Source organism: Dromiciops gliroides, chromosome 4 (genome assembly GCF_019393635.1).
Source record: "Dromiciops gliroides isolate mDroGli1 chromosome 4, mDroGli1.pri, whole genome shotgun sequence".
NCBI classification, from domain to species: Eukaryota; Metazoa; Chordata; class Mammalia; order Microbiotheria; family Microbiotheriidae; genus Dromiciops; species Dromiciops gliroides.
In genome coordinates this window covers 183,808,269-183,833,011 of record NC_057864.1, presented here as the reverse complement: position 1 = coordinate 183,833,011, position 24,743 = coordinate 183,808,269, and the positions used below count along the sequence as shown (strand labels likewise).

The 24,743-nt window shown below is 40.0% G+C and overlaps 1 protein-coding gene across 2 annotated transcripts in view; it reads right to left on the bottom strand.

Annotated features, from left to right (window-relative positions):
• Positions 1-24,743, bottom strand: part of IKZF3 (IKAROS family zinc finger 3) — an 86,039-nt gene that overhangs the window by 3,329 nt on the left and 57,967 nt on the right. For both annotated transcript variants that reach the window (XM_044004583.1, XM_044004585.1), the window contains one exon: positions 10,900-11,016. In XM_044004583.1, the coding sequence (XP_043860518.1) occupies positions 10,900-11,016 (117 nt within the window). The remainder of the gene's footprint in view (positions 1-10,899; positions 11,017-24,743) is intronic.

The following is a 24,743-nucleotide window of genomic DNA, read 5'->3' as shown; positions in this document are numbered from 1 at the left end:
CTTGGCAATGGGAGGCTAGAGCCAGAAGTTTTTTCAGAAAATGTTCTCTCATTATTCACCTTAAAAATGAGTTCATGCTCAATACGTCAGTATTTATTAGGGCTTGTGTTACCCTTAACTTCTTATGTCTCATCTCAGACTGATGAGAAATTCTGAAAGCCTGTCCTGGCCCTCCTCCGGGTTCGTGGGTGTTGTGTGTCAGAAAGCTGAGGCTTCCAGGCCACAGGCTAGACTGGGATAGAGGGTAGCAGTGGTGGCAGGTGCACTCAATGGGTGAGTAACAGGTGAACAAAGGAGAGAAGAGGAAGGACTTGTCAAGTAAGTGGTAGAGGTGGGGCTGAGGCCTCTGGTACTGCTTTTCTCTTCTCATAATTTTATAAGCCCAAAAACCACCCACCACATTTCATTCACCTTCTGCAGAATTTTTCTCTTTAACATGTGATTATGATGCCAAACTGTGGCACTGCAACTTATATAAAGCATTCCTTAATTTGAAAAAAAATGTTTAATGACAATACCTTTCAAGTTTGGCTAACTACTCCAGCCATCATTTGTTGAATGGCTGCTGGGTTTTTAGCACTTCGGGAGATATACAAAGAGGTGATGTGGTCTCTGAACCCTAGGAGCCTACAATATAGTTGGGAAAAAACTGAAAACCTAAGAGAAATAACTATACAAAAAATGACAAGATAAAATACGAGTATAACACAGAGGGTCAGCAGAAATGTTTAGAGGGAAAAAAAGTAATTGTGGGCTTAGTTAGGGAAGCCTTCTTGGAAGAAGTAAAATAAGATGGGCTGGGGGCAGCTAGATGGCGTAGTGGATAGAGCACCGGCCCTGGAGTCAGAAGTATCTGAGTTCAAATCTGGCCTCAGACACTTAACACTTACTAGTTCTGTGACCCTGGGCAAGTCACTTAACCCCCATTGCCTCACTTAAAAAAAAATGGGCCATGAAAGATGGACAGAATTTAAAGTAGCAGAGAGACAGACTAAATAAGGGAACAGATCAAGTGAAAACAGATAGAGGAATAAGCAAGAAGTGTATGGAAAAGATTAAAGCATCCTGGTTGAAGAAGAGGGGCAAAATTGGGTGGAAGCTAGGACTAAGGTTAGATGGGTACAGTAGGGCTGGTTAAGGAAGGGCCTTGGATGCCAGGCTGAGTTTGGCTTAGAGTCAAAAGAGAGCCCCTATATATTCTTGGACGAGGGAAGCATGTGTTGTAAAATGATGTTTTAGGAAGTGGTAGTATGTAAAATGGATTTGAACAGAGGAAAACAGGAAATAGACAATTCCAATTCCATATTCCCTAACAGGTACAAGCCAAGGTGATGGTTCTAAGACCAAAACTGAGGAGAGAATAAAATATGCAGTGAATCAGGCTTCTCCTTCTTTACACAACAATCAACCTTAATGGAAGAGTAGAACATTAGGCACATTCACCATGGGCTCTGATGTTCCACTTCTAAGAACATACCTCTGAACACTGCAGTGTTGTGAGGAGAGGCTAAAATACAATCCAGCAAAGGCTTAATCTTCCCCAACAACTCCTTGAGAGGGGTACCCAAATGAAGCTTAATGTAACGTGGAGTGCTTTAATTAATTCAGCCTCTTGACAGGGTCCTCTCAGTCTCTTCACCTGAGGGAGGAGGTCCAGGACATTTTTCCCTGAGATGAAAACCCTTCATTCATTTTGGGTCTTAATCCTCTCTCATTAGCTTATTTCACTTAGCTAGGCCTGACGCTTCAGGGTAGCACCTGCAGCACATTGCTAGAAAACAGCTGAGTACTAAAAGTTGTTGAGAGGCAAAACATTCAGGGGAAAAAAGAAAATGAAAACCTCTGGATGAGTGGAAATAAGTAACTGAATTCTGTGGTTAACGAAACAACCATTGTTCATTGTTAAGAAGATAGAAGAACCTCACACCTTCACGTGCAAGCAACTTGCTATGATCAAATCCCCTGATCTCTGAGTTACGGTAACTTAAACAGCACAGATGTATATCAGTCACCTGTAGAGATGATGACTCAATGTATATGAAACTCACCAGGGTGAGCTACAGTAATCAAAAAGCCAAGAGCTCACGTTTCTTTAGTGACACACTCATTTAAAAAAAAAAAAGGTTAGTCAAACCACAAAAATGTAACTGCTTCCAAACTTACATTGGACCTATAGTCCGGCTTTAAGTCAGAATCACCTAAACTTCTCTTGAATGATTCACGATACCAGCTCCAGGATGAACTAGAGGCTCTTAGCCAATGAAAATACAACATCCAAAGAGCAGAATTATCCTGCTACCTGTTCTCTCTGCAAAGTTCCACATTTTAGAATATCAAGTCATTTTACTTGTTTCTAGTGATTCATAGGATTTAGGATTGGGCCCTCAGAAGAAGGGAGAATATATCTGGTCCAACTCTCTCATTTTATGGATTGTTGTTGACCATTTTCTCTCTTTCCTGTCTTTATTTTCGTTTTTGTTTTTTTGTTTGTTTTTGTGGGGCAATGAGGGTTAAGTGACTTGTCTAGGGTCACACAGCTAGTAAGTGTCAAGTGTCTGAGGTTGGATTTGAACTCAGGTCCTCTTGAATCCAGGGCCAGTGCTTTATCCACTGGGCCACCTAGCTGCCCCCTCCTGTCTTTCTTTAAAAGCAGGGCTTCTTAACCATTTTTGTGTAATCAACCCCTTGGGAAATTCTGGTGAAACCTGTGAACCCCTTTTCAGAATAATTCTTTTAAATGAATAAAGTAAATCACATAGAATTACCACAGAAACCAATTCTATTGAAATATAGTTATCAATTTTTTTAAAAAGTCCACCCACCTCAGGTTAAGAAGCCTTGATCAAGTCCAATCCCCTCATTTTACACTTTAGGAAACTCAGAGAGGGGAAGAGACTTGTCCAAGGTTACACATTATGTTCAGGGGCTGAGGACTAGGTAAGATAATAGGATCATAGATTTAGAGCCGGAAGGAATGATATAGTGAATGCCTCTCATTTTACAGAACAAAAAACTGAGGTCCAGAGAAAAGGGCTGACTTGTCCAAGAACGTATAGCAAGTGTATGGCAGAAATAGGATGAAAATTCTGTTGGTTGAACATGTCCTGTAAGAAAGCAGCAAATTAATCCACATCTATCTCTCAATGCCTCTAGGTTTTCCCAAAAAGGAAGATGGCGGTTAAAAGCACTTGTGTCCTGACTCTAGTACCTACAGCAGGGATTGTTAACCTTTTTTTGTGTCAATGTGGTAGAGCCTATAGACCCCTTCTCAAGATCATGTGTTTAAGTGAATAAAATAAATAGGATTACAAGGGAAATTAATTTTAATGAAACAGTGTTGTCAAAATGTTAACAACCACCACCACCAACAAGTTCATGGACCTCAGGTTAAGAACATCTGTTTTGAAGGGTGTCAATCCCTAGTCCCTGGGCCAAACCCCAATCTGCGTCATTTGCCCCCAGATACAATATTCTTCATTTCCTGTTCTAAAACTGTTGGGTAGTGTGGGCACGAGCCTGTTAACATCTTTACAAGATGTGAACAAATCTTAGGTATCATTGTATAAAAGCGTGGGGAGGGACCTCAAAAGATCAGTTTATAATCATGATGGCACATAAGGAAGCCTGCTGAGAGATGAGTACGATTGATCAATCTGTTCAGAATCTGCAGTTAGCAGAATGAGAAAAGGGAGCCTTAGCCCATTTCTATCACTTGACACCAGATGGTTTTGGCTCACCCCACCCCCAACTTCAGGAAGTTGACCAAACCATTCAGAAGAGGTGTCTGTGGATAGATTTCAGGGGATCTGGAAACTTGGATGGGGGAAATTTACATCTTTATTTTCACTAACCCACAACTGAAATGTAGCATCTCCTTCAATTATTAAAATGTGATCCTGGGAAGGGACCCATAGGCTTCACTTGACTGCCAAATGGGGTGGGGATCATAACATAAAAATGACTAGGGACCCCCACCTAGAAGGATGCTATAATTTGATCCCTTTCCCTTTTTGGTCTTCATATATCTTTGTATCCCCTTTGGGCATTAAGTTTTGATTGATTGATTAGCGTTTGGGCCTGGTGATAAAGAAGTGGTGCTGCTCAGTCTAATTCATGACCCAATTCATTCACTGAATAGTATCTACAGCTAGGTGCTGGGGAAGATAAAAATATCAACAGGACACAAAATGCCAGTTCTTCATGGGGGAGGGGAGGAGCGAAAGGTACAGCCCCATGCTGGTCATTGACTCTAGCAAAGGAGAAGGCATCACACATATTCTCTTTTCTTTCTTTCTTTCTTTTTTTTGGTGAGGCAGTTGGGGTTAAGTGACTTTCCCAGGGTCACACAGCTAGTAAGTGTCAAGTGTCCGAGGTCAGATTTGAACTCAGTTCCTCCTGAATCCAGGGCCGGTGCTCTATCTACTGTGCCACCTAGCTGCCCCCACACATGGTCTCTTGTGGCAGGGGCAGCTGGCAGCAGTTCTCCGAAGAATTAGGGGAAGGGGGATGGTGGCAGTACCTGGCCCACGTACCATTTTTGGCCAACAAATTCATATAATATACACTGAGCACCTGTTATGTGTCAGGCATTATGCTCAATGCCACAGGGGTTATAAAAATTAATTAAACTGGTTTCTACTCCTAAAGAACTTATAAATTAATAGGGGAGGGGCGGCTAGGTGGCGCAGTGGATAAAGCACCGGCCCTGGAGTGAGGAGTACCTGAGTTCAAATCTGGCCTCAGACACTTAACACTAACTAGCTGTGTGACCCTGGGCAAGTCACTTAACCCCAATTGCCTCACTAAAATTAATTAATTAATTAATTAATAGGGGAGAAAAGACATATGTGCCATCTAAGTGGTACAGAATGCCAAAGGAGGGCAAAGGACATAGAAATAATACAAAAAGAGCTCACAATTGCTAATCTATCCTTTTTTTTTTTTTAATATGTCTAGGGCTGGGTGGTCTGCAGATTTCCCTGATCACTCATTCTAGTATTTTTGTCACCCTGATGGGTAAAACAATAGAACCTTTGCAGATATTCTTTACGTGGTCATACTGTCCAGATACTTTTGGGGAGGAAAGCTGCTACCTCCTCACAAGTTCCGATAGAGCAGGGGTCTGTTTTGGCCTTTCTTTGCATCTCTGGTGCTTAGCACAGTGCCCAGTGCATAATAAGTGCTTAATAAATACTTGATTTTGCATTTTCCCCAGTTATCCCTCATACCTGGAATTCTTTCCCTCCTCATCTCTGCCCCCTGGCTTCCTCTAAGTCTCAGCTAACATTTCACTTTCTGCAACAAACCTTTCCTGGTCCCTCTTTTTTTTTCCAGGGCAATGAGGGTTAAATGACTTGCCCAAGGTCACACAGCTAGTAAGTGTCAAGTGTCTGAGGCTGGATTTGAACTCAGGTACTCCTGAATCCAGGGCCAGTGCTTTATCCACTGTGCCGCCTAGCTGCCCCATCCTGGTCCCTCTTAATGTCAGTGGGTTGTTGATTATCTCCAATTTACCCAGTATGGTTCTTGTTTGTACATAGTTGTTTGCATGTTATTTCCTCCATTTGATTGGAAGCTTCTTGAGGGCAGGAACTATTTTTTGCCTCCACCCCCCTACCCCACCCACTACAGTTAGTGAAGTTTGGGGCACACAGCTGAAGCTTAATAAATGATTTCTGACTTGCTGACTTTATTATTACCAGATACTAAATACCACGAGTAGTCAGGGTATCAGAACCATGCTTCTCAGTGTGTTTATCTCCTATCAGACCTTGAACAAACAAAAGTAGGACAAAGGAAAAGTAATTCCTCATTGGACTAACAGTGAGTAAAAATTCCCTATCTCTTACTCCCTGTGGAATAAAAGAGAGAAGAACTGAAAGAAAAGGGGAGAGGGAGAGAGAGGGAGGGAAAGAGGAAGGAAGGAAGGAAGGAAGGAGAGAGAGAGAGAGAGAGAGAGAGAGAGAGAGAGAGAGAGAGAGAGAGAGAGGGAGAGAGAGGGAGAGAGGAGAGAGATGGAAGGAGGGAGAAAGAGAGAAGAGAGAGAAGGAGAGAGGAGGGAAGGAAAGAGGGAAGGAGAGAGAGATGAAAGGAGGGAGACAGAGAGAGAGAGAGGGAGGGAGAGAAAGATAAGGAGAAGAGAAAGAGACAGAGAAAAGAGAAAGACAGAGAGAGCACTAGAGATGTAGCTGGTAGGGAGTAGGGAGAGAAACTGCAGAGAGTTCACAATATTTTGTTTGTTTTGGTGGCATAACAATTTGTCCTCTATAAGGTGGATGTCATTTGTGTCAGAGGAGACAGAACAGGGAGATAGTTCTGGTCACTAGGAAATACCTAGTTTTATCTTTCTACTAGACTGTGATCTCAAGGGCAGGGACTGTCAACTGCCCCCCCTCCCCATTAAAAAATTTTTTTTGGAGCATCTTTAACATGTAGCACAGTGCCTGAAACATCTTAGGCACTTAACAAATGTTTATTGACTGACTATTATTGACTGACTATTATTGACTGGCTCAGCACCCTCCCCCCACCCCCATCTACCCATCCAAGGGGCTTTTCTCCCTGCTTTTTTTTCACCCTGTCAAGTTTTTCCCTGACCAAGGTTGGCCACATATACACGCCCCAACTCAGCTCAGTGAAGCTTAGAGGCCAGGGATCCTTTAGGCCTCTGAGAAGAGAGAGGTACAGGCAGTTTTCACCCTTAGAAACAGGTAGTGAAACTGCTTCCTCCAGTTCTTTTAGCCAAAGGAAGAAGTTTCACATTAGCTGTTTCACAGAGAGAACTGATGTATTATTCTGAAGTGTCAGAATTTCACTAACACTCTTCCAGTGGGTGAGAGATTTGTGTATGTCCTCAACATGAAAAAAACATCCTTTAATATGAGGAATAAGTCAAATAAAAAAGTAACAAAAATTCTGGAGTGTACTCCTTGTTCTAAACTGCAGGTCTGTCTTGAGGAAGAAAGAAAATCCAGAGAAAGGAATTACGCTTCTCTCCCCCTTCTTTGTCCCTAAAAAGGGGAATCCATGCCTTCATTTGGGCCCAATGGTTCAATGGTGGCCTTGTTAGGAATTGAGTCAAATAAAGCTCTGGCAGTAAAACAAAATGTTGATAAAGGAAAACTCAAGAAAGATTTGTGCTATCAAAAGTAACATTCTGGTCTTTCATAAGAATAGCTAAGAAAAGTTTGTTTCAATGATGTAAGGATGTTGGCTGATGAGTTACATATCATCATATTATTTCCTACTTTAGAGAGAATTGCCTGAAGAATCATTCAAAAATGGGTTTTCTTTTTTCTTCTCTCCATTGGCAACTTTTGTTTATACTCTTATTTCTCAACAAAAGCACTTTCTGCATGTCCAGGCTGCTCTAAGCTTGAATCAAGGCTGTGCCCAATATGGGTGTGATAACCAACATGTCTATCCAATAGGGTGCCCTGGTGGCACATTTTGACCTTTGCCTTTATAGTTCAAGAGTTTAGGAAAGCCAAGATTGGTCTCAGTACTCTGTAACTGGCTTCAAGTATTAAAGGGAGTGACTCATTTTTCTTTCACACCTTACCCATCTCCCTGGGAGCTTAAGTGTTCAGAAAATCATGCCCTAGTTCTCGATACAGTCAGAAGAAAGAACTCTCCCCCCGCCATTCTTTTTCTGGGGATATCACCTGAAAATACATCATCATCACACCACCAACATCATCATCTTTGTGGCTCATAGAGCACTTTCTTCACAACAACCCTATGAAGTAAATGGCATACATATAATTCCTGATTTTACATATGAGGAAACCAAGGTTCAGGGAGGTTATTCACTGGCCCAAAGTTAATAAGTATCAGAACCAGGATTTAATGCCCAGGTCAGGAACAGTCTTCCTATAATGCATGCTGGGACTTCCCATAAAGAAACTTGTGGGGAGCAGCTAGGTGGTGCAGTGGATAAAGCACCGGCCCTGGATTCAGGAGGACCTGAGTTCAAATTTGGCCTCAGACACTTGACACTTACCAGCTGTGTGACCCTGGGCAAGTCACTTAATCCCCATTGCCCCGCAAAAAACAAACAAACAAAAAAAACAAAAAAAAAGAAAAAAAGAAACTTGTGTTATTTTTAATCTACCATAGCTTTACAACTTTGAGAAAGATAAAATTATAAATGCCAAATATGTACAATGAAAACACAAGATGACAGCCACAATGGCCAGCTCAGATATTCTCTTCTGTTATCTGTTATTCATGCTTTCTGCTGAGCATTTCCCAGTTACTTACTAGGGCCAAGAAGCCCTGATTTTGCCACCTCAGTTCAGATTATCTGTCAAATAGAACAGGTGCTGCTGTTTGATGACTCAGATGATAGGGGGAAATCAACATCTGAGGACTCTGGAGCGGTGGCATCAAACTCAAACAGAAATAGGGACCAATTAATTCCCTGTGGGCCCATATTGGTTTGAAAATGTAATGCTACATGTATTTCACGGTATCTTCAGCTATCTTGTTAAATATTATCCAGTTCCATTTAATTTGGTTCAGTCAGCCCTGGAGAGTGTTTTTTTGACACCTTTGTTCCAAAATACTTGACACTAGTCTGGGGGTAAAATATTGAAATACTATGGCCACCAACAGCAGCAAGCAGTCAAGATCCAAAGTATATTGTATCATATCTGAACTGTTACCTGAGATGATAGCCCAAAGATAGGTTTAATACAGTGGCAATAATTGATTAATGTTAATTATAGAATACACTTATATTAAATAATATAATGTAATAAGTTATATTAAATACATAGTATATGAAATACAGCTACATTATTAAATATATGCTATTAATTAAATGTACTATAACAATGGGTCCTATATTTTAATTCCCTCAAGTAAAAATGCATTGTGCACAGCTGGCTTTGGAATTCAGCAACATATCAATCTATCTTCAAATTTTCAAAATATCAATTTTCTTCCATCCCTCCTTACTTTATCACCCTCAACCCTTCTGATTAGATCAACCCTTTCTCCAAATTCAATTATCAACCAAAGTGTTTCTAGTCAAGGTCTTTCCAGTCTTAAAAGAAAACTGTTAAAGCAAATAGCAGAGCAGGGGGGAAGGGAAGTGAAGTGAAGAAGCATCTATTAAGCACCTACTATGTGCCAGGAACTGTACACTTTTACAAATGTTATCTCATTTGGTCCTTATGATAACCTTGGGAGTTCAGTGTTGTTAATAATCGTTCCTATTTTACAGTTGAGGAAACTGAGGCATCCAGCAGTTAAGTGACTTGCCCAAGGTCACATAGCTAGTAAGTCTCTGAGGCTGGATTTGAATTCATGTCTTCTTCCTGACTATAGGAATCTATCCCCTGTGCCATGTAGCTGCCAGGATCTGGGAATAAAGAAGGGTTTGGAATAGTAAGACCTGATCTGGAGTCTTGTCTTTGCTGCATTAGGCAAATCACAAACTCTTTGGGCTGAAGGCTCCTTATCTGTAAAATGGGGGCATTAGACTAAAGGGCCTCCCCAGGTTCCTGCCAGCTCTTAATCTATGACCCTAATGTTTCAAAGCTTTCCTTGTGTGCTGCCTTCAGAAACCCTAAGTATACAAAGATGCACATCACCTCCAAAGGTAATGTATTCATGAAATTTGTTAGAATCATGATTCTCTGCCTAAACCCTGCAGGTCTCACTGCTTGACCACGTTCCCTAAGGATCAGGAAAGGTCTTAATCAGTCTAAATTAAAACGTATTGTTTATTAGTCCAACACATTCCCTTCTTAATCTGTCCAGTGGTATGAAAATCATTTCTCCAGGAATAAAATCAAAGACAGATCAAAGTTAGATAACCTTGAAACATGGATTCTCTTAATTTATCAATTTATCATAACATATCTGTGCAGAAAAAAAATTCTCCAGACCAAAATTAAATTTCACCCAGTTCAAGAGTAGGGTAGACAATTGATCTTTGTAAAAGATATTAGGGGATGGTGGTAGGGAGAGAAATAGAACTGAGATTAGAGATAAACAGATGTGATAAAGGGACTGACAGGGCTGCTAAAATTCTGTGTGGCAAAGCAGCTCTATTTTGATTTGGATAACTATTTTTGTTTGATATCGATGCCTTGAAACCAATTTATAAGTAAACCTAATGCATTCATTTCAGCTGTCCATTTCACAAAAATAAATCTCCTTTAATTATCATGGTCACATGCATGCAAACATCTGGGAGAATTTATCAAAATGTTGATGGTCCTCAACGGCTGAAACATTTTAAGAAACATAATTGTTTTTAGTCATCTCATTTTGCACCATTTTCTAACAAGGTGAAAGCCAATGACATAAAAATTAACTCCAGCAAGCAAAACATTTCCATCAAATCTCGCTATTTAAGATGTTTGCTTTTTAGGCACTCTCTCTTCAAAGTCAATCCCTGTCCCATTCTAAGAAAACAGGGCAATATTTTTCAAAGTATGAAATAGACTGGAGCATCAAACAGCTTCAAGTAGAAAAACAAATGAAAAGGCTAACCAAAATGCTGCCTTGACACAGAATTAAGGGAAGGTGAAAAAAAATAAAAACAAAAACAAAAAACCTCTTCTATTTAATACATGTCACACCAGGAAGAAATTAAAATTTTTAAATAAAAAATAAATACTATTTATTAAGTAGGAATTCCAAATACTTGCATAATCTTTATTTGTTCTTCTTTAGTTAATCAAATTCATCCTATTTGCTCCATGTATCAAAATGACCTTTTAGAATAGAAAGAAGCTAGAATGAAATAAGAAGACACTGTAATGAAAAACGAATGACTTATTTAAAGCCTAGGCTGGGCTAGGTTGGCCCTTGTGTAACATGTATTCTGTTATCTTCTTTAGATGGATCTACTAACAGCAGCAGGCAAAGGGCTTGTATTCTTACCAATAAATTTCTGGGGCATCGAGCTTTTTCGTTTGGCCACGTTGGTTGCTAATCTGTCCAGTACAAGGGCTCTTTCGGTTCCCATCTCTGCTTTGAGATGTCTTGCCTCCACGCTGGCTGGTTTGGGAAAATGTAAGAAAGAGGGAAAAAAAAACAACAGGTAGGTAAGAGGGAAACGTTTAGAGGTCTGAGGCACACTTGGTTGTTGTGGCTTCCTGTCAAATATTGTTTGGACTCTTGCAGAGGGTCCCTGCTGTGGTCAGGGAAGCCTAGCATCGAGCCATATACAAACCTTGTTGTCTCAGGGTGAGGTAGGAAAGTATGACCCATCCCCAACCAAGACCTTCATTAGCATGAGGAAGTCTAAAATGAATAGCCTGGATGTGGTTGGCTGAGAGAGACAGAGAGAGACAGAGACACACACAGAGAGAGAGAGAGACACACACACAGAGAGAGAGAGAGAGAGAGAGAGAGAGAGAGCTTCTAACCCCCTGCTCTGCTTTCTTTCTGATTCTGAGTAATGCTGTGTGTGTGAGACACCTGCAGATTGGAATATCTAACAACTTGTCAGAGGGTTAAAAAGTGTGGTGCCTTGCATAAAGGGCCCTATTTGTGTTAAATGTGCTGCTTAGAAACAGATTCTTTTTTTTTTCTTTTTAAATTTTTAGGGCAATGAGGGTTAAGTGACTTGCCCAGGGTCACACAGCTAGTAAGTGTTAAGTGTCTGAGGCTGGATTTGAACTCAGGTACTCCTGAATCCAGGGCCAGGGCCGGTGCTTTATCCACTGTGCCACCTAGCTGCCCTTAGAAACAGATTTTTTTTTTAAAAGTAAAGTAGTGAGAAGCTTAGTTATTTGTACTTTTAGATTTGGGGGCTCTGTGTGTGTGTGTGTGTGTGTGTGTATTTGACATACTTCTCTCTCTTTCTCTTTGCAAGGCAATAAATGTCAGCTTCAGTCATTATTTTCTAAGAGCAGATTTTTGGCTGATGGTCATTGTATGAAGTGTATGAATGCAGCAGTTATGTGATACGTAATGTAGTGGATAGAGTGCTGGGCTTGGACACAGTAAAACCAGAATTCAAATCTTGCCTCAGACACTTACTGGCTGTGTGATCCACAACAAAATCACTTAACTTTTCAACCGTAGTTTCCTCATCTGTAAAATGAGAGCTAGCTTTTCTATAGCTCTTTAAGGTTTGCAAAATGTTTAACGTATGTTAGCTCATTTTCTCCTTGAACAAACTATAGGGGATAGGTGCTATTGCCAGTCTCCGTTTTACAGATGATGAAACAGGCTGAGTGACTTGTCCAGAGTCACAAGGCTAGTAGGTATCTGAGGCAGGGTTTGAATTCAGGTATTGCTGTTTTTGATCAGTTGTTTCTCAGTTTTGTTTGCTTCTGTGACCCCATTTGGGGTTTTCTTGGCAAAGATATTGGAGAGGTTTGCCATTTCCTTCTCCAACTCATTTTACAAATGAGGAAACTGAGGCAAACAGGGTGAAGTGACTTGCCCAGGATCACACATCTGGAAGATGAATCTTCCTGACTCGAGGCTCAGCACTCTATCCACTTCACCACTTATCTGACCCATAGAATTCAGGTATTCCTAACTCCAAATCTGACAGTCTTATCTACTGCATCACTTAGCTGTAAAGTAAAAGGCTTGCACTCCATGGATTCTAGATCTATGAGACTAAGAGCCCTTTGGATCTACTCTGCTGAATTACAATACTTGATTCAATAACTGAACCCTTTTATTGGAAGTTGGTTTTCAAAAGTAGCCCTTTTCCTAGCTGTGTGACCCTGGACAAGTCACTTAGCCCCCACTGCACCTCCAAAAAAACCAACAAAAAAACCAAAAGTAGCCCTTCACCTTCAGACTAATCCTTCAGGCTTACATGGTTTTCTATTCAAATACTTGTATGCTGTCCTAAGCAAACAGATTGCAAAAAAACATTCACCTCTCTCCTTGGTGCATTTTAGGAATTCCAGGAACACAACTTTGAATCAGTCCAGGGAAGAAAAAATTGAGAGGTGGTCCTCAGAATGCCACTGAAAGGATGCAGTTTGAAGCATTGTGCTAGGAATCAAAAGACCTGGCTTTGAAACTTGGCTCTAACCTTTATTAGTGACATGACCTTAGACAAGCCATTTAGCTTCTATAGATTCTCATTTATCAAATGAGGGGGTTGAAATATGCAAATCTAAGGATTCTTCCAGCTCTAGCATCCTCTATGTCCATTAGTAGGCCCCCCAAATCAATGATAGATACAAAGGTTGCATCGTTTGAGAAAATTATTTTTTTCCTACATCATGTGTCTATGAGATTTGGAGTTTGCTAAGGTTGCTGGTTTGAAGGGTTAACAGTGTGATGGACTTATTATAGGAAGAGGCTCCAACCTTACATTCTCTGGGAGAGGTTTAAGAGCTAAGCATTTCAATGCCCCCAACAGACATGGATCTGGTATCCAGGAAAAAAAGAACAAAAAAGTTGCTGCCCTCCCTCCCATCCCATAAGTGAAAAGGAAGCAGTGATCACAATGAGCCAGCATAGATCCATAGAAAATAAATCCTACCAGCCTAATCCCATTTCCTTTTTGGGTCGGGATTACTGTATTATTGATGGTTCTCACAGCATGGTCCAGAGACTCCCCTATACTGAGACCCTTTCATGAGGTCTTCTGGGTCAAAACTATTTTCATAATAATACTAAGACATTTTAATTTATAATAAGGCAAATATTGAGCAATATAACTCATATAAACAAAGCTCTTGGTAGGGAGGTCCTCAGTAATTTTTTTTTTTTTTGGTGAAGCAATTGGGGTTAAGTGACTTGCCCAGGGTCACACAGCTAGTAAGTGTTAAGTGTCTGAAGCCGGATTTGAACTCAGGCACTCCTGACTCCAGGGCTGGTACTCTATCCACTGCCCCATCTAGCTGCCCCTCAGTAATTTTTAAGAGCATAAAGAGATCCTGAAGTGAGACAGTTTAAGAACCACTATACAAAGAGAATGTCACAGATATATTATATTGTGATTTTTAGCAAGGCATTTGACAAAAAAAATCTCATGATGTCATTGTGGATAAGAAATAGGTTGGGATCAGAGCTTGGTTGATTCAATGGACCCCCAAAAGTGGTGATTAGCGTCAGCCTGGAAGGATGTCTCTTAGTAAAATGTCATCTTAGCTGTCCTTGGCCGTGTGACATTCAATGCTTAGATGACATCCAATATCAACTTTTTATAAATAACACAAAGCTTGGAGGGACAGCTAATACTTTGAATAGCAGAAATAGAATCCAAAAATATCTAGAGTGATGGAGCAGATCAAATAATATGAGATTTCATACAGGCAAATGGAATGCTTTATATTTGAGATTGTGGGTTTAACAAAAAACAAAACAAAACAAAATGAGATAGGATAGGGGTGGTTGGGAATAGAGACGAAGCTAAGTAACAGCTGATGTCAGAAAGATCCTGGGGATTCTAGTGGACAGCAAACTGAACGAGTCAAGTGTTGTGGAAGCAAAATACTCCCCCACCATTTTTTCTTTTTATTAATTTGATCTTAAGCTTCCCTTATAGAAGCATTCTCCAGAACAAAAGAGGTTATAGCATCATTCGTCTGTGCCTCAGTCAGACATCTGGCACACTGTGTTCAGCTCTTAATGTCACATTTTAGGGAACCTATAAAGACAGTGGAGTGTGTTCGGAGGACAGTGACCAGGACATTGAGGATATCTGACATATGTGGCATGAGGATGGGTTGAAGGAAACAGGAGTGTGTAACTTAGAGAAGAGACCTTCAATCATTTGGCAAAATGTCACATAGAGTAACACCTAGATTTGCTTTGCTCAGCCTTAGAGGACAGAACGAAGAATATGAGGCAGGAGCTATATAGAGAGGTAGGTTATGGTTGTCTATGAGGAAAAATCTCCCAATGTGAGATGGATTCAAGAGATAATGAGTTCCATGTCTTCAAGTAGAGGCTAGGGGATCATTTGTCAGAAATGTTGGGGAAGATTCCTGGACCAATGACCTCTGAAGTTCCTTCCAACACTGAAATTCTATGAATGTGTGGGGAAGGTTCTAGATCAGGGCTTCCGAGCAGGGCTTGTGTTCTGGATCCCTTTGGCAATCTGGAGAAATCTATGGACCCCTTCTGAGAAGAGTATTTGTATATGGGTAACATAAAATACATGGGATTACAGAGGAAATGGAAGATTAGTGAAAATAAAGATGTAATTTTCCCCATCGACCTTCTGAAATCTATCCACAGATCCATTTGGAACACCTTTTCTAGCTAGTCAAACACGATTAGTTACACTGATGTGCTTAAAAATTCTTAAGAAAGAATGTAAAATGTGAAACTAACAGCATTTTTTTTTCTTTGTAATTTTGCAGGTGTTTTGGGGCTTTACAGATCAGTCATTTCACGGGAAATTATAAAGGCTAGTCAGTGTGTCTATTCTGCTGGTGTCAGACAATTCTTTACTATGACTCAGGGAGGCCCATTTGGGAAAAAAAAACATATTAAGTTATAGATTCTATAATATCTGGCTATGAAGATAGCCTGTGGAGGGAAAATGGGACTGGGGACAATGAAGAATGACCAAATTGACTAGGCTTTAATGAATTGCTCTAAATGAAACAACCCTGTGCTTGAAACAAATGTTACCTGGTCTCCTATCTTTAGGTGTTAGGTGGAGCAGTGGATAGAGCAGTGGCCCTGAAGTTGGGAGGACCTGAGCTCAAAAAATCTCATCTCAGATACTTACTATCTGTCTGACCCTGGGCAAGTCACTTAACCCCAATAGCCTTAAAACATCTGGGACTATCTTGAGTAGTCCTGATAATGGATCTTGCCACTGGATGCAGATGGCTCCAGAGGAGAAAGTGAGGCTGGTGACTTTGCACAGCCCTTCCTCACTTAAATCCAATTCAGTGCAAGTCAAGACATCTGTCATGGTCCTCTTCGAGAACAAAGGACAAATGACAGCCACAACAAGCCTTCAGAGGAAGGAAGAAAACTTCAAAGTGAAGGTCCTGGGCATTACTGATAAAGTACTCAATCCACTCCTGGCTTCCCTGGGTTCCTTCAAATCAAAGCTAAAGTCTCATCTCCTCCTGGAAGCCTTTACCAATGCCCCTTAATTCTGTGCCTTCCCTCTGAGAGGATCTCTAGTTTATTCAGTCTGTAGCTTGTTTGTACATAATCTTTTGCATGCTCTCTCCTTCATTAGGCTGTGAGTTCCTTGAGAACAAGGATTGTCTTTCATTTTCCTGTGGATTCCTAACACACAATGCCTGGTAGACAGCATGCATGTGACAAATGCTTGTTACTTGACATGATTTTATTTGAAAGATCATTGCTTATTAGGATACCTATCACTAGGTAAATGGGTCAAATATTTTAAGGTAAAGGGTAGATTTAAATTGCCAAGACATGAAACTATCACACATACTACTTTTGGACAAAAGGGAAACTTTCTATAGGCTTAGCATTGGACTGCTTGTCTACAGTTAAAAGATCAGACTAACTGAATGCAGAAGCTTCACCTACTAGCCAAAGGAACAGCTGAATTTTGGGGGCAATATAGCTGCAACCCATGAAAAATATGTACCGAGGCATGGAGGGGTGAGATCAGTGTCAGTGCAGGGACTATCCACATCAATAAAACCACGGATATTTTGAAATATGGTAAATCTTGAGTATAAACTCAGGAGAAAGCCTGAACTAAGTCTTGAGTCCCAAGCTGGATTGAATGAGATGCCTAATCCTAGAACGGCGAGAGAGGCTGATGTTGATCCTTTGCTTAGGGAGTATTTGAATTCTAGTTCATCAACAGCCATCTATAGCATTCATCCATTTAATTATTATTAATTATTTTTCCATCAGAGATTTATAGGAAAATGGGAGGCAGTCAGTACAAAGCTCTGTCCTTAATCTCCATTATTACCATTCTTATTCTTCCCCTCCATCATTCTCTTTAGTCCACACATTTGAATGCATGAGTGACCTAAAGATATGCCCATTTAGATCTATGCCCAAGACTATTTTAGGATGCCAGGCTAGCTCTCCCTTCTACCCCTGTGGCGGTCACTGTTACAGTTTAACAAAGTCACTCAATTAGATCCAATAGGACCAAGCTGCTGTTTAATCGATATCTAATGGATAGCATTAAGTTGGTAAGTATCGCTAACCCACTGGATGACAAGAGTCAAAGTCCAAAAACAAGATGTTAATTCCCAAGGATGGGAATAGAATGTTAGGCTTCATCTAATAGAATGAAATTCAATAAGGATGAACATAAAATCTTACATTTGGGTTCAAAAGAATCAAATTCACGAGTATGAGGGAGGGGGGACATGGCCATACATTAGCTTGTCTGAGAAAGATGTGGAAGTTGTAGTGAGTGGCAATTTTAGTAAGAGTTAACAGTGGGACACAGCAGCTGAAAATGCTAATCTGTTCTTGGGCTCCTCCAGGAGAGGCAGAGCGTCTGGGAGTAAAGAGATTAGAGTCCCTTTCTGTCCTCTGCCCTGTTTAGTTCTGGGCACCACCATTTAAGGAAGACGTTAATAATCTGGAGACTCTCAAGATGAGAGCAACTAGAATAATATAAGACCTTGAGTCGTTGTCCTATAAGGACTGAGTGAAGAAACAGCGTATACTGCAGAAGAGAAGACTAAGGGAAGGTAAGGAGGAGGCAGAGAAGGATGTGATGGTTCTGTTCATGGCTATATTCATAGACTGTCACAGAAGAGGTGTTCGACTTGTTCTTTTTTTGTACTTGGAAAACCATGAGAATCTGGAGTCAAGAGCACCTGAGTTCAAATCCAGCGTCAGGCACTTACTAGCTGTGTGACCCTGGGCAAGTCACTTAACCCTGATTGCCTCCAAAAAGAAAAGAAAAAGAAAGCAATGAGTTTGAGGTTACAAAGGCAAATTTAGGCTTGGTATTAGGAAAAACCTTCCTAACATTTAGAGTTTACCCCATATGGATGAGCTGGGAGATGGTGAGTTTTTCCCCACCCTTAGAGGACTTTAAGCAGAGGGAGAAAGAATCGATTTCATCTCTAAATTTCTTATCCTCTAGAAAATATGAGAACACATTGTGGGGATCAAGTTCTCCTTTGGTCACTTATTCACTATCGCTGTGTTTACCAACAGGCACACTGATCAAAGGTTACAACTCTATCTACTCAACAAAGTATTCAATCTTTTTTGTTTCTAGCCTAAAATAGTCTGTTGCCCTGTAGGTGTTTGACAGCTACTGAATTCTACCCCCCCTCCCAATGGTTACACTTTGATACATAAAGAAAATGATGTCAAATTAGAAAAATCACCTTGGAACACACAGGTAGAGGAGTTCAGGTAGTTGATAGGAGGAAAAAATAAACACAGATCCTGGGCCTTTGCACTAGCCTCAGGACTAAAGTGTCTGTTTATACAAACAGTCTAGACTTGTTATCATACCTCATCATGTCTCAGAAATGCAAGTGGCAGGCAACCAGTTTGGCAAGTTAGTAAGGGAACTAGATAATGGGTTTAAATGATGAAATAGGAAATCCGTTCCTGGGTGGTATTTGGAGGGTTAATGTTGCAAGGAGCTGGGTGTGGGGGATTTGAGAGGGTGACAAAGGCATAAGCTATCTGCAAACAATTTGTGAGTGAGCTTGGAAATTCAATATGAACACCTCTTTTTAACCTCTGGGCCTCAGCCTAGCGTTAACATAGAAATAATGACCATTATTAGCAAGGAGCTATGAAAGACATGAGAGCACAGTTCCGTGATTGCATTGACAAGAAATTCTGAAAAGACAACAAGAAGAATCACACAAAGCCACAGTAATAGACCTTTGTTTCCCTTAGAAATATTAACTTTTTTTTTCTCATCTTGTCTTTGGTTAGCTGTTTCCATGATGAAGTTTTGACTGAAAGAAATGGACAGTTTTTTCACCATAGTTTTCCTTTTCTTTTCAGAGTTTTTCATTAGACGCTGAAGAGTTGACAGAGCTTCCTGTCTTTTTGAGGGTGTGTGGTCACTAGCTGATGGAGAGCAGAAATCGGGGGAGGGCAGGGAAGAGAGTGGGTTCTTGTGCAATGAGAATTGTCTAATGAGATTGCTATCAACAACTTGAGGCAGGTTTTAGCAAAAGGCTACATGAAAAACTTGCCTTTTCGAGCAAGTAGGATGAATGATAACCATGAAATATTATCAGTTTTAATTTTCTATTTTTAAGAATGATAGACTTTTTTTTTTTTTTTGCAGGGCAATGGGGGTTAAGTGACTTGCCCAGGGTCACACAGCTAGTAAGTGTCAAGTGTCTGAGGCCGCATTTGAACTCAGGTACTCCTGAATCTAGGGCCAGTGCTTTATCCACTGCGCCACCTAGCTGCCCCTAGACTTCTTAATATACATGTTTTAACCCTCTTCTTACCTTGGTCCATACATATATATTTAATCTGAAACCCATAGGCAATACAAGTCCTTATTGGAAGCAAAGGGCATAAAGATTAAAGGTTCTGATGAATTCCTCATAGACTAGAGGTCCTTAATGTGTGTGTGTGTGTGTGTGTGTGATAGATCCCTTTGGCAATGTGATGAAACCTATGGATACCTTCTCAGAATGTTTTTAAATATATAAAGTGCATAGGACTACAAAGGAAACCGATTCTATTAAAGTTATTAGAATATTTTTAAAAACAAGTTCATAGACCTCAGGTTAAGAATGCCTATTTTATAGGGGCAGCTAGGTGGTGCAGTGGATAAGCACTGGCCCTGGAGTCAGGAGTACCTGAGTTCAAATCCCACCTCAGACACTTAACATAGCTGTGTGACCCTGGGCAAGTCACTTAACCCCAATTGCCTGACTAAAAAAAAAAAAAAAAGGATAAAAGGGGCAGCTAGGTGGCACAGTGGATAAAACACCGGCCCTGGATTCAGGAGGACCCGAGTTCAAAGTGGGCCTCAGACACTTGACACTTACTAGCTGTGTGACCCTGGGCAAGTCACTTAACCCTCATTGCGCTGTCAAAAAAAAAAAAAAAGAATGCCTATTTTAGGTGTTAAAAGGAGCATCTAGGAAATAAAGAGAGAAAACTACATAATAGTTATTATTCTTCTATTTAATTTAATTCAAGTTCTACCTCATGAATGCCTCATGAAGCTGAGCCTTGGGGTTCATGAAGGCTCTGCCAATGGATTACAAATTCTGGTAGGTCACACAAAGTGGGGAAAGCCTACATAGGCTTAGGAATGGACTATGTTATTTATTGCTAAAAGACTTGCCCTAGCTAAGTGCAGAGAGTTTCATCACTGGAAGATTGGCCACTAGACCAGACCCGACAAATGGCTGAACAACTCATCTACTTAAGCATGGAGGGATCTACATTAATGTCCACACCAATGAAATCATAGAAACTTTGAAATAGTATTCAGTGACTTAGAGAATCCTAATACTTCTAATCCTTTAAAGCTCAGCTCAAATGCCACCTCATCTGTCAATCCTTTGCTGATTTAGTAAAGTGGAAGAGATCTCACCCTCAACTTGATCTCACAGAACTTCATCTCCTTGGAGAAGCAACCTGATGTAGTACAAAGAGCACTGACCTTGGAATCAGGAGGGACCTCAGTGTGGATCCTGCTTCCAGTATTTACTAGCTGTGACGCATTGGGCAGGTCACCTAACACTTCTGTGCTCTGAACCTGCCTCATCTGTAAACTGAGGATTAATACCTTTAGTCATTATGTTACAGAAACATCATGAGAACAAAGTAAGATGATGTGTTTATATGTGTATATATGTATTTTTGGATATAAACATAAACATATATACATACACGGTGTCCTAAAAGTCTTTTAGGAATGAATCTATCTATCTATCCATGTGTAAATGTATGTAGTATGTATGCATATACAGAGTATCCTAAAAGTCGTTTAGGAGTCTATATGCATGTATATAAATATATATGAATATATATGTGTGTATATATACAGGGTATCCTAAAAATATTTTAGGAACATATATACACAAAGCATACGTATGTGTATGCATGCATACATATGTATATACAGGGTATCCTACAAGTCTTTTGAATACACACGTGTGTATATGTGTATGTACATGCATGCATGAATGAATGCATGTATGCATGTACAGGGCATCCAAAAAGTCTTTAAGGAATATACATGTACACATGCATATATAAAAACTTTGTAAACTTTAAAGCACTACTTAAATGTCAACTGCTATGTACAGCCTTATCTGTGTATATGTCATCTTTCCTACTAAGCTTCCTGAGGACAGGGCTCACTGCTTATTTCTCTTTGTATGTCTTCTAGTGCCTAATACATAGTGAGCACTTAATAAGTGTTTGTTGATAAAATGCTCACTACCCTACACAAATATGCAAATATTGAGTCCTACTCTAAGTATTTACAATTTATGTGATAATTAATACGAGCTTGAATTTATGCCAACTATTAGCCCCACGCTGGGAGAAAGACAGAAAACCAAATGAGAAAATCTAACAAGTTTTGCCTTTTACAATCTTGCATTCTTTTACTAAGATGACAGAATAACAGAATATTGGTGATTCTATGTGTGATGTGTACTAACATCGCCATAGATAGAAGAAACTCATAGGGCTGGATATTCTGCCATACTAAAACCTACACTATTTCACAAAATATCAATTTCATGACTAATCTATGAGCTCACATCCTACACTTTCACTTCCCCAAATAACATCTCAGCCAGCATGTCTCGAGAGTGCCCCAAATAACACATCCCAAACAGAAATCATCTCCCCATAAAGCTTTCCCTCCTCTCATTATCCCTATTTCTGTTGATGCCCACCCTCATCAATCACTCAGCTGTAACATTTGAGTAACTCCTAGTCAGTCAATTCTTGTCCATTCTGTTTACCCATCTATCCTTCTCTTGTCTGTCCCTTCCTTTCTGCTTCCAGTGCTCTACTTCAGGACTTCATTACCTCTCCCCTGGACTACTGTAACAGCCTCCTCACTGATCTGTGTGCCTGCATTCTCTCCCATCTCCAGTCTGTCATTCACATCACTGACAAAATAATCTTCTTAATGCACAGATGGACCATTTCATTCCCTTGCTCAAAGACCTTTAGCAGCTCCCTACTGCCTTTAGGATAAAATGTGAAAGCCTGACATTTAAATCCATTAATAATTCCACTCCAAGTTATCTTTCCTGTCTTATCACTCTCCCTTACAGACACTCTATGTTCCAACCAAATTGAGGTACTGTCTATTTCCTGACTTCATCCCACACTCTCCTCCTGCATTCATACAAGCTTTCTTCCATGCCTGAAACCCTGTTGTCTCTGCCTCCTGAAGTCCTTCTATTTCCCCAAGGTCCACCTTACTTACTCCAGGAAGTTAAGTTTGAGATGCCACATTTTAAAGAAAGAGAGAGGATGAAGAACACTGCCAACAATGAAACAAATGGCTTCATGTTGAGTGAGAGCTCTGTTCATTCTGGATTAAAAGTCATGAGAAACAATTAGATATCAGAGAATGCAACAGAACTAGGTCATACGGATCCACATTTAGGCTCTTTTACCTGGAGAACCTTTTAACTAGAAGACCTTGGAATTTAGTGCTAAACCTCATTGAGTCTCAGAAATCTCTTTCATAGAATGAGGGGGGCTGGACTAAATAATCTCTATGGTTCCTTCTGGCTCTGGTTCTAAAATCCTATGATCACCTTAATCATTTTCATTTTATGGATGAGTCAACTCAGGCTCAGAAAAGCTAAGTGACCTGCCCAAAGTCACACAGGTAATAATAAGGTTATCGACAGAACTGAACTCAGGCTCTTTGACAGCAAGTTCATTGTTCTTTTATTTACTAACTCATGTCATTTCCTGTTCCATGAATATGTATATTTTATAAGATGAAACCACCATTACAGCATATTCTGTTCTCCAAAAAAAAGTCAAACTTTACTTAGTTGACCTTACATTTTTTTCGCTGATACCTGAAAAAAGTGTGTTGTACATGCCCATAAAAGCACCCTATGAAATGTTTTTGTTTTGTTTTGTTTTGTTTTGTTTTAAGTGAGGCTATTGGGGTTAAGTGACGTGCCCAGGGTCACACAGCTAGTAAGTGTTAAGTGTCTGAGGCCGGATTTGAACTCAGGTACTCCTGACTCCAGGGCCAGTGCTCTATCCACTGCGCCACGTAGCTGCCCCACCCTATGAAATGTAAATGTATCAACTTTGATAATTCAGCATTTCCTGAATGATTTTATATCACTGAAGAGAAGTAAATAATTTCTTTTGATAATTCCACTTGTTTGAAATTCCTAATGGGGAATAGCTAGTAAGAGTATGGGAAATGAAATATACAAGATGGTAATAACCACTAAAATTGTCATCAATATATGCAGAATAATGGCTTTACCCAATTTCCTATTTATAGGATCAGGATCATTTTTTTAGCCAGGAGATCTAGGTTTGAAGTCTTTCTTCTGCTAATAATAAGGTATGTAACTGGGTAAGTAATTTTATCTGTAAAATCATAGAGTTGGGTGAGATCATCTCTAAAGTCCTTTCTTGTTATTATTCTGTTATTATTATTATTATTTGTTTTTGTTCGGTTGCTTCAATTCTGTCTGACTCTTTATGACCCCATTTGGGGTTTTCTTGGTAAAGATACTGGAGTGGTTTGCCATTTCCTTCTCCAGCTCATTTTACAGATGAAGAACTGAGGCCAACAGGGCTGAGTGACTTGCCCAGGGTCACACAAGTTAGTAAATATCTGGGGCCAATTTTGAACTCAGGCCTTTCTGACTCCAGGCCCTGCACTTTATCTACTGTGCCACCTAGCTGCCCTTTGTATTATTTATGATTATATTATTAATTGTAACATTATTGTGTTGTTAGTAATATCATCATATTATTCCTATAATCATTCCTGGGAGTCTCTCCAGAAAAGAGTGAGTTTTCTTTTCCTTTCTTTTTTTTTTTTTTTTGGAGGCAATTGGGGTTAAGTGACTTGCCCAAGGTCACACAGCTAGTAAGTATTAAGTGTCTGAGGCCGGATTTGAACCCAGGTACTCCTGAATCCAGGACCGGTGCTCTATCCACTGCGCCATCTAGCTGCCCCCAAAGAGTGAGTTTTCAAAGCTTAGGAGTTTCTTTTTATTGAAAAAGGACCATGCTCACTGTTTAAAACATGGATTTACATGCTGACTCTAGTTGGTGTTCTTTTTGTCTTTGGTCCAACCTAAGTAGGTTTTGTGTTCTCAGGCATGGCAGCTGAGTGCTTAGTTTTAATTTTTTTCTGTGTGTGTGTGTGTGTGTGTGTGTGTGTGTGTGTAAAGAAACTGGAGTAAACATTTCTCTTTAGAAATAAGAAGGAAATCCAACTCCCTGATAAAACGAAAGATGCCATCAGGATAAAAAGCAGAAGCAGTTACAGACCAACTAAATTCAGTTGGCCAGCTCCTAACATTATAAAAAAAGACTTTATCTATACAAAGATTTCCACACCAGATCCACCACAGCTGAGCAACTCTTGATATTCACTTCATTTTCTCCTGGACTCACATTATTCTAGTCTCAACACTTTGGCAATCTTGCTGTTTTTAGAAACTTTTAAACTCTTCGACATCTGATACTGACTTACAGAAAACAGTTCATTATTCACTATAGGAAAAGAACAACTTGCTTAAAGAAATTGGACAGTGCTTATTATAACAACAACTAACATTTGTATAGAGCTTTATGGTATGTGCCAAGGTTTTTTGTTTTTGTTTCTTGCTTCAATGCCTGGACCTATAAATATTTATGTACATAAA